A 10,122-nucleotide genomic window follows, 5' to 3' on the forward strand; every position below is an offset into this window, starting at 1 on the left:
GATGCTTGACTGCCATCTAGTGAAAGGCTTAAGAGCTGAATGCATACTATCAAAAGTATCTTTTTGAAAAAACAAGCCTTAGCAACTAAGTGTGATCCTTATATTTAATTCCAGGTTTCAGATAGACTCAAATATTTGTATAGTCGCCATTGCCTCACAAGTCACACAAAGTTCACATTCTCTTCTTCTCACAGTGTCAGCTCAGAGACACAAGTTTGGTGCAAACGAATACTGAACTAAGTTGCAACTCAAATGCCATTCAATCACCTTCATTATGACAACCTCTAGCCTATATGCACTGGGGGTAACTGACAAGAGCTCATCTGCTCTGAACAAAGTGAACTTGACTGCATACTGCCTTTAGGAATTACTTTCAAGCCAGACAAGGCGGTGGCGACGAACGGCATGTAAAATAAATAATTGCACGTCTTTCATGGTCCGAAGAAGAGGAGACGGCTAACCAATAGTTCTGTGGAGCTAGCGACAGTAAGTAAGCAACAATAGGCGGCGATATGGCGGCAAAAAGAGTCAAAATAAAAGTCCGTCTCAAAGTTTTGTTTGAAAATGACCTATTTAAAATATAAATAGATTATGCAATACATATTGTTAACACACATACAGAAATACATGTGTGCAATATTTATTTACAACTGTGGCGGCTGGTGAACAAACTAATAAACAAAAATGTGACCCCGACTGGGGTTTTCATACCCTGGTACCCACAAAGGTGATTCAGATCTCAATATCAATACACAATATTTTTAAAAGGACCTGTTCACATCTTTACCCAACTGACCGCAAAAAGTTACAGAGTTCCATTATTGTGTTCCCTATTTAAAATATATATGTATACATACACAAACATACACATAGGGCACAAACAATATTTATATACACCCATCATAGCTGATGAACAACGAGTAAATTGTAACTTTTGCACTTCATATCAGTTAGAAAGACGGGACAGTGGCAGTATCTGTTTATCTATCTAGTATCTACATTAATGTACTGTCATTCACATGTAAAAAGACAAAAAAAGTAATGCTGAAAGATAGGCAAAAACAACAACAACAACAAAAAACCAGGGGGGTATTCCAAGTATGTGGTTTGGTGAGTAACCCGGATAAGTTAACTCATAGTAAGTAGTAAACCTCCTAAAAAAGGATCCCTATGGCTTTGTTTTGCTAGGAGAATGAAGCCATAGGGCTCTTCTATTAGGAGGTTTACCACTTACTCGGAGTTAACTTATCCGGGTTCGTCACTAAACCACGTACTAGGAATACCCCCCAGATCATTTTGTTGCCTTCAAAGGCGATTCAGGTATCAACATTTACATATTTCCTTAAAGTACTTGTCATAAGGATTTCATTTCACCCCCGTATCAAGGATGCACAATGTGTTGTTTTCTCAGCCACACAATTTGAAGTTCAGCAGTAAGCAGTTATTGTAGGCCAATTCTATGCATTTTATCGCCTACCTTCCAACTCTCAGTCTCAGGCAGGTGGAATGAATCATGTAGATGTTTAAACACCTTTTCTCTTGTAAAAAACATTTTTGGACGTCATTATTTTTTGGAGAAACAAGTGACTTTCTGCTGAACAACACTAGTAGGCTTTTTGTTTTAAAAAAACGCTATTGCTAGCTTCTTTTTTCATTTAGTTTTTCCCACCTTTATGTTCATTGTACGTACATTGTACTTTGGAACCACATACATTCATTTATTTTTACATATAATTTTAAACTAATAAATAAGAGTCGACTTTTATTTTGAAAGAGTAATTTATTGCGACCATATTGACATTTTCGTTATTGTGGCTGGCTACACGCTGCTCTAGCCAATCAGTCATGGCGGACTCAGGAAATGAACCGAGTGTCAATGAAAAAATACCTATAAACAACAGTATTCGGACTAGAAATGCTGGCAATAATAGAAAGGCCAAGGAGGATAACACTTTAAACAGCAACAAGGACGTTAATAACAGCATGACTACCACAGAATATTGCGAAAAACTGCAAGAATGGATGTGGCAATACTACAGCGGATACGTGAATTGGCATAGCTGGATGTCAGTATTTACTCTCTCTTGTCCTCCTTGCTTTTCTTTACCCCCTTCGATAAGTGAAGCCCATGCCTCTTTCTCCTCCAGAACCGACATATCTGCCTCAGACCTTCGCAACTGGTACAATCCACTCGCTTTTCCTGTACCACCCCATTTTTTTCCTGCACCACCTGCAGCAGGTAACGCCAGCCAAGCTGGTGACAGTAACGTTGCCCAGTCAACGGTTCCAGGGCCAGTACAACAACAACAGCAGCAGCAGCAACAGCAGCAGCAAAATGGCAATGCACAACAACCCGGTAAGCGAATTATAGTTTACATAGTCTTGTCCAGTCAACATGTCTTAGATGACCGAAGACGGTCTAACTGTAACGTCGCCTCCCTTTTAAGCCGAGCTTCCCTTAAGCCAATAACCAACTGTTACTGGTAACTGTAACAAGCACGTTATATTTAATGTAACCTTTAAACTGCTTTTATTTTGATCCAACTTTAAAATTGTGTTTGTTTAGGTCGGGAATACGTCATACCTTCCCCCCTCCAGAGATTTATGGCAGAGATGGTGGATTTCATCATACTATTCTTCATAAAGGCATCAATTATCATCAGCATCATGCATTTGAGTGGAATGAAGTGAGTTCGTTAATAAGAACTGTATGCTTTCTGCGTTGAATGCCTTCATGTATTACCATGTATTGATTAAATCTGATAAGGTCCTCTTATTTCAGGGACATATCCAAATTTGCCATGCATTTTATTGTGGAGGAAATCGATGAAGACACATCCATGGAGGAACTTCAGAAGATGATGCTTGTGGCACTCGTCTACCGCGTATTAGTCTGCTTTTATGAGGTTAATACACATAGCTGATAATGTATTGCTGCTGAACTTGTTGATAGTATGTAGACTGTTGAAAGGCTGTTGTCTGATGCTTCAAAGTTAAACAGAGTAATTTAATTTACAAGATGTAGCCTATTCAGTCTCTCCTCGCTCAACAATCCCATTGTTTGGTCCTGCCTGTCCATCTGACAATGACTTAAACACAGCCAGCGTATTTAGGCAATAGATGGACCTGGTTGAAGTAATTCCAGTTGTAGAGTGACGTCAAAGGCAGGCTATTATTTAATGATATATGTCAAGAGAAAGATAATATTATTTTTAGCTGCTTAGATCAATTCCTTTGGTACAGAGACCAGATATCATATCTCATGAGTAACATGATCAGATATCGCTTTAAAGGTAGAAAGTAGAATGTTGATTGCTCTCTGAATTGGCATGGGAGAAAATCCATAACCAGGCCACTGTGTCCCTACAGTTTAGGAAGAGATTACAGCTCGTTTAAGGATTGTTTGAGCCGACTTCTGTGACATCAGTTGATTTGTTTTTGATCCCCCCCCCCCCCCTTTCAATCCTAGATTATATGTATCTGGGGAGCGGGGGGAGCCACCCCAGGGAAGTTCCTGATTGGTCTGCGCGTGGTCACCTGTGATAGCTCTGTCCTAGTGCAGGCCAACCGAGTACGGGTCGTCCCTGCATCTAATGTTTCTCTCTCTGCGTGAGTATGGTGTTGATTTTACACGTCATCTTCCAAAACACTCAGTGATCCATCTTCGTTTGTCTTTGCCAAAAATTTGCCATATCAGATAGACACCTTCATGTTTCTGTGTTAGAATGTCAGTTGCCATAGTAATTGTGTCCACTGGAGGACAGTTTGTTATGTAATAGTAACAAATTATGCTTAGTCCAGTTTCCTCGGCACAGTAAGACAAGTGAGGTATAACCATTCAACTCCTTTACTTCATAATATAGGTATCCACTGGCTTGATGCCCAGTAAGTTGCCTTGCGTCCTTTTGCAATAGAATTTATGTCAGCTAACTTGTCAGCTGAAGGGAAGAAGGTGCTAAACAAAAAACCCTCTTGAACCAGTATGAAACATTGACACCAACTGCTAACTATATTATTTGGGGAATGATGACCCTCTTGGGGATGTTAGACCCCTGCAGTTTCACTTACCTACTCTGAAATGGGAAAAGAAAACAGCACTAACCTGCATAGTTCCACATGATTTGGTTTAAAAGATCAAAGTGACTATTGGTATGGAATTCTGTGGCGAAAAGATTGGCGCTGTTGCTACGGATCTGTGTCAAAAGTACCTTAATAGCCTGTGAGCCCAGGTGTTTAAGTGTATTGGTTATCCAGTGGTTAGTATCGCTGCCAAGCAGTTGACTCAGGTTTGATTCCTCTCATGCCCAACTTTGATAAATTGATTATGATTAGAAACTTTAAATTAATACATTTCTGATATCACAAAGTTACTTACTGGTCATACAGCTTCGGTGACTGAGCTGTGCCATGGAGGCAAACTAAACATACATCCCACACTGACTAAGCTACAAGAATGGTGTTTATGTTGACTAATGTTTAATACAAAAAATAATAAAAAAAAGCCTACACTGACTGAGCTGCGTGCGTCATGGAGGCACACCAACAGGGCGCTATTGGGCCCTTTGAGGCACGCCCTGTGAGGCACGCCCTGTGAGGCACACCCTGGAGGGAGCGCTAGCGACTGGACTATTGCCCTATTGCCCTATTGCCCCTGCGTTGTCTAAGTGGCGCATTAGGATTCACCACAGCGCACCACATTCTTTTCACCCTCTCCACTGACAGACACCATGTTCCCATATGCTATGGAACGGGAATAAAGGATATGTAAATAAAGCTATGGAAAATGCGTCCATGGCAACAGTAGATACACCATTGGGTCAGAACAATTCTGGACTGATAATATTCAAACTATTGTTACGGAATTCTGTAACAATAGCAGGAAGATATCAGTATTTCGGTCAAGTGTAAGGAGCAGCTCCTAGTAAAGTATCCTTGTGTGGCCAGCGATTGTGTTTGGCATTCACTGCCTAACTGTAATGCAACCACCCCTATTCTCAACATCTGCGTCTCTCTTCCTCTCTCGTCTTCCTCTCTTCAGGTCTGCCATACGAGCCCTGAGCAAAAACTTCTCCATCGCTTTCCTGTTCCCTGCCTTCATCACGCTCCTCTTCTTCCAGCACAACAGGACAGTGTATGACATAGTGGCTGGCACCATCGTGGTCAAGCGGCGGGGGGCCAGATGACATTCCAGGCGAGGTCTGTTGTGGGCAATGTGCCGCTGTGACCGTCGATCCTTCCGGTGCTCTGAGATTTCTTGCAGTGCCGTCCAATATAACGAGAGAAGAAGCATAGGTTGAAACCCCTTTGACCCAGAGATGGATGCGAGCTCCTGGACAACACATGGCAAATCTGTGATCCCAAATTAGCAGCATTTTTAATAAAGTATTTTCCTCATCTCCCCCCGCCCCCGTCATGCCACTGGTTCTAGTCTGTGCCAAATGTATGTGGTATGATAAAACACAGAAGCGGTGTATTTTTTTCTGATGTCGTCAGTACATGAAAGAGTGTTTCGTGTACACATTAGTTTTGGTTGGTTAATTTATTAATAAGTAATTAATGACATGCACACCTTTTTTCCAGATTTAATTTAACTTTGATTTTGGCAATGATTTTTAGTCATAAGATTGGCCTGTCTAGTGTTTCATCGATGTTGTTATAAACGTGTTTCTCTTTTTTTAACCTTAAAGAGAACTGCATTATTTATCAGAATAATAAGTGTTGTTTTACTCATAAAGACATTCCATCATTCAGTTGAGCCATTGGCAATAGATTTCCACGCTTTCACTGAGCTATGAAACACTTGGAATATGGACACTGCTTCTGTATATTCCCTCTCTTCGATTGGACTGCACTCTGTGAAGACAGACAGACAGACAACATGCACCAGTGTCCAGTGATTTGATTTGCTGTTTTTTGCTGTGTGAACAACACCGAGAAATTTCATTGGTAAATTCTGGGTGGGAGGTAAATGACCGAGCCTCTTCCTATATTTTCTTTTCTCTGTTTGAAGAATAGCATGGAGTGTATTATTTAAAAAAAATTGAATAGGTGTTTTAATGTATTTCTCTCATTTGATTATTATTGCTTTAACAAAATGAGCAATGCAGATTATCTCAGAGATTTTAGGTTTTAAAGCTGGCAATATCGCTATCGAATGCAAGAGCATAACTTTCTTTTACACCAAAAGTATTAATTTTGTGATGTTATCTCACACCAACAGTAACAATGTATTTTTATTTTAGAATCAGCAAAATGGCTTTTACACACGGGATGAATTTCTGCAGGTCTTCCTCCTGTGGTTGCTGGTGATACTCTTGTTGTGATACAGCCATAGCATACAGAAGTCTTAATTTTTATTGAACACTTTTATTTGATTTGTGCCCTTTAATATCTCAGTGTGGAGGTATGTGTTTTTTACACAGTATTTAATAAAGGAGAAATTAGTGTTTGATGTTGTAGTGTATATTCTTCAAGAAGTGTAAAGCTCTGCTGAGCTTTGTTGAAAAGTCATGTAGAGACTTTCTACACATTGATTTAATCATTGTTCAGAATGCTTGCTAGAGTGTAGTTGTAGACCAGATAGCCACAGAAAGAGAGCTTCCATAAGCAGATAATGAAAAGTATTCAAGTCTTTCTAGGAAGCGGAGCAAGTCACAGGGCAGCGTGTGCCTTCTTTCATGCAGACCGAATTTCTCTTCAGGCTCATCTTTGAGGTCTGACCACACAAGAAGGCCTACAATTCATTTAAACTCCACTCCAGTGGGTGGCAGTAATGCGTAGGATGTTTAGCTAGTGCTTCATATAAGGCTGATGCAGAAGGAAAATACACAACAGTAGAGTTGGTGCTTTGGCTTTTACTGCTTTGCTCTTATAAAATGTCATTCAAAAGACAAGGGGACGACCAAAGTCAATTGAACGTATTGAAGGTAACAGGAATACATTTCTTCATGTCAGGAATTTTGTACCATTTTCAAGAAGTTTATCAATTAACTAGTCGACATAATTGCTAACCTACTGTTAGCCGGCCAAAGGTAAATGTTGCTAGTTGCTAGCAAGCTTTCTGTTAATTTTCAGTGTCATCCCCGTCACTTCCCCCCTTTAGAAACGGCGTGTCGCTGACCTCCTCGCTAATTACATTCCAGAAGATGAAGCTACCTTGATGAAGAATGGAAGGTGACTTAAGTTAACCTATGTTGCATGGCTCTTTATGCCACAGTCAATCAAAAAGTCAATGAAAACCTGGTTTTCTATTTCACTGACAAGGTGTCCTGTGTGTCACATTTCGTTCACTGAAGTGAGTTATTGAATGGTGTCAGTTTCACAGATGAGAACTGCTGCGTGCTCTCCCTGTACATGGCCTACATCAGTTGCTAGTGTAATCTATTGTTGTATTCTGGGGTGGGTTTAGCTATGTGGGTGCCTAAGGCGAGGACAAGAGTGGGGCTCTCCTCAACACCTGTACGGCGTGACAACACATTTATGGAGCGGTATGCAACATCAATGCTAAAACCAACGGGAAGGGGGCATGTTGTATATTGTCATTGCTTGTGTTGGTCATTACTTTATTTGTTGCTATTGTTGGAAGGCACCTTATTAGCCTGGTTCAAATGAAAGGTTGCTTTACTTGCATGACTACACACAACAGCCAAACAGTAGAATGATAATTTATAGCACCTACTTCAACTGTAGCAGTATAGCGGTTGCCTTTGTGTCATCTAGGCCGGCGGAACCAAATCAGTGTCTCACCTCTGTTTTCCGTCAACAGGTACACTTGTTTAGTGTGTTCCTACCGTCCAATTTTTGATACTGTTGACATGCTGACAGTTCACCGGAATGGCAAAAAGCACCTGGAAGGTGGGTTGTTGGGTAAATTTGATTGAGTTATAAAAATCAAATGTGTGATGATTAAAATTTCTGAACTTGTTGGCTCCAGGATTGAAGTGGTTTTATCGGAAGAAAACACGGTTGCAAACTGAAATAGAAAAGCGTCATCACCAGATTTATGTTTCGGAAGAGGAGGGACAACAGGTGAGGAGAATACGAACTAATAATAGTATACATATAATATAAATAATGATGCCATGTAATGAATTTCTGGTGCCTAACTTGTCTCGCTTTTGTGGTTGATAGGAGGCTGCCAGTTCTGCCCCTCTTTTGATCCAAACTAGAAAAATTACCCATCATGCACTACTGAATGCAACACCATACAGCAGTTGTCACAAAAGAAGCAGGTATTCATCAGTTATCCCACAGATGTTAGCGGTGATTGCATGAAGAAATGAGACATAAACTAATTATAAATATGCCTGATTGTTTCTTAATTAGTAATGTGCATGCATGTGTGTGTCACTTTGTGTCCGTCACACTTTTTGTGTGCTGTTAGCACCAAGACAGATGAGGAATCCAGCAGTGTTTCCTCCGAGTGCCAGCCTATCCAGGATACCAGCAGGCATTCATCACATGAAATGGAAGCTGCCGGCTCAAATGCCAAGTCATCCACAGCTTCTGAAGGTGACCTCTCTACCTTCATCATCATCATCATCATCATCATCATTATTATTATTATCGTCATCATTATCATCTCAAATTACATATTCCTTTCCTGGGGCATTTCCGCCTACGTTATAAACTGGGCTCCTCTTCCTCATCATCCTTCTCTTGGTCTGTCTAGCTCATCAGCATGGGGAGAGCAGGAAAGAAGCAGAGAAGGGAGGGCCACAGCAAGATGCCCCCCCTGATGGAGAACCAATGACAGAACAGCGCCGGAAAGAGCTTGAACACTACCTCAAACTTAAAAGGTTTGGTTCTCCCTGAGCTCTAAGAGCACATACTGTCAGCAGAGGGATCCTGGTCTTAATCAGTGTCTGGTCTTTTTTATGGTTTACTGACTATTCAGACTAGAGGATTACTCTCATTTTAAAGTAGTTTTTATCCTGCTTTAAGTTTTCTTCTGGTAGCGGGGAGTTTTGTCATGGTGCTGTCATTGAATCGCAGTATTGTATCATAATATAGCAAACATGATATTATACACACGGTGTCTAAAAACACATTTGAGTTGTGTTTGTAGTAGGCCTTATCTGAGGGTCAGTTTTATCACATCAATCGTGTCCTGTCTCTTCCTCACCCTGAATACGTGTGCTTTTTGATTCTTGCAGCGACGGCTGGGTGCAGGACCGGAGTGGCCAGTGGATTAAGGATGAAAATGTGGAGTTTGATTCGGATGAAGATGAAGCGCCGTCCAACCCCCATACGTGAATGTTGTCCATTCCCCCCTCCTCCCTCCTCCCTCCTCCCATTCCCATTCCCCCCTCCTCCCATTCCTCCCTCCTTCCTCCCCCTCCTCCCTCAGAGCTTTGTAAATATTTGTTAATACAGTTTTACAGAATATAGTTTGATAATATCTGTGTGTTTGTGTGTATTCCTAATTGGACACTAAAAGGGAGGATATAGGCCTATTTTTTATCTCAAAATTGTAGTTCATTTTAGTACATCTGATGTGAAGTATGCTTTATTAATGTAGTTCCATTTTGGTAACCGTGTAGTTAGTATTCAAGCGTAGGTTTGGACATATTTTTGAATGCTATTCTTTTCCATTTTAAAACCGTATTATTTGTTTGAAGTAGAAGAAATAAGAGGTCAGAATTGCATGACTTGACAAGAGTTTCTGTCCATATGAGGACACCTAGCAAGCAGTCATTGCAGAGAGGAGTGTGTGTTTCTTTGTGCCTTTGGTCCTTAAAAAAAAAACAAAAAAAAAAACTCAGGAATAGTGTGCTAAGTATACTAAGGTGGGTTCCACATCCACTTCCAAGCTGCAAAAGTCCAAAGAGGTTAGCAGCTGTTCCGAGAAGGGAACGTAAATAATCTTATGTTCACATGACTACCCCCCCCACACACACACAAACACACCACCCCCGTCCCCCCCACCGCTTCTGCTCATAAACTTCTAAATAAGAGGGTCTATTTGGAGCGTTTGAAACCCAATCCCACTGGAGCTGGGTTGCCCGACCCCCAGACAGATGAGTAAAAATAGATAAGGATCGGCCTGACCCACTGGAGCAGGATTGAAGAGTTCCGCCTCAGAGGGCGCCTGGAGTGATCAGCTGCAGGGACCGTGGAGTG

General features: G+C 41.0%; 2 protein-coding genes across 2 annotated transcripts; both read left to right on the forward strand.

Annotated features, from left to right (window-relative positions):
* Nucleotides 1-1,789: 1,789 nt before the first annotated feature.
* On the forward strand, nt 1,790-6,448 carry LOC105891912 (protein FAM8A1). The gene is made up of 6 exons (XM_031575895.1): nt 1,790-2,066; nt 2,148-2,356; nt 2,567-2,687; nt 2,768-2,906; nt 3,470-3,609; nt 5,039-6,448. The coding sequence occupies exons 1-6, from the start codon at nt 1,846-1,848 to the stop codon at nt 5,181-5,183; spliced, it is 975 nt and encodes a 324-aa protein (XP_031431755.1). The 5' UTR covers nt 1,790-1,845; the 3' UTR covers nt 5,184-6,448.
* Nucleotides 6,449-6,557: 109 nt separating this feature from the next.
* Nucleotides 6,558-9,402, forward strand: scnm1 (sodium channel modifier 1). Its single transcript, XM_012818116.3, has 8 exons — nt 6,558-6,926; nt 7,103-7,173; nt 7,766-7,854; nt 7,934-8,028; nt 8,131-8,231; nt 8,384-8,511; nt 8,672-8,798; nt 9,156-9,402. The coding sequence occupies exons 1-8, from the start codon at nt 6,876-6,878 to the stop codon at nt 9,253-9,255; spliced, it is 762 nt and encodes a 253-aa protein (XP_012673570.1). The 5' UTR covers nt 6,558-6,875; the 3' UTR covers nt 9,256-9,402.
* Nucleotides 9,403-10,122: the final 720 nt, after the last annotated feature.

Source organism: Clupea harengus, chromosome 11, assembly GCF_900700415.2.
Source record: "Clupea harengus chromosome 11, Ch_v2.0.2, whole genome shotgun sequence".
NCBI lineage: Eukaryota > Metazoa > Chordata > Actinopteri > Clupeiformes > Clupeidae > Clupea > Clupea harengus.

What these genes read in the sequence shown, in the direction of transcription:
- LOC105891912 (XM_031575895.1), top strand. Translation starts at nt 1,846, where the DNA reads ATGGCGGACTCAGGAAATGAACCGAGTGTCAATGAAAAAATACCTATA. An exon ending in TGGCAATGCACAACAACCCG is followed by an intron (nt 2,357 to 2,566) that starts GTAAGCGAATTA and finishes GTGTTTGTTTAG; the next exon opens with GTCGGGAATACGTCATACCT. An exon ending in TATTAGTCTGCTTTTATGAG is followed by an intron (nt 2,907 to 3,469) that starts GTTAATACACAT and finishes TTTCAATCCTAG; the next exon opens with ATTATATGTATCTGGGGAGC.
- scnm1 (XM_012818116.3), top strand. Translation starts at nt 6,876, where the DNA reads ATGTCATTCAAAAGACAAGGGGACGACCAAAGTCAATTGAACGTATTG. An exon ending in CGGAAGAGGAGGGACAACAG is followed by an intron (nt 8,029 to 8,130) that starts GTGAGGAGAATA and finishes TGTGGTTGATAG; the next exon opens with GAGGCTGCCAGTTCTGCCCC. An exon ending in AGTTGTCACAAAAGAAGCAG is followed by an intron (nt 8,232 to 8,383) that starts GTATTCATCAGT and finishes GTGTGCTGTTAG; the next exon opens with CACCAAGACAGATGAGGAAT.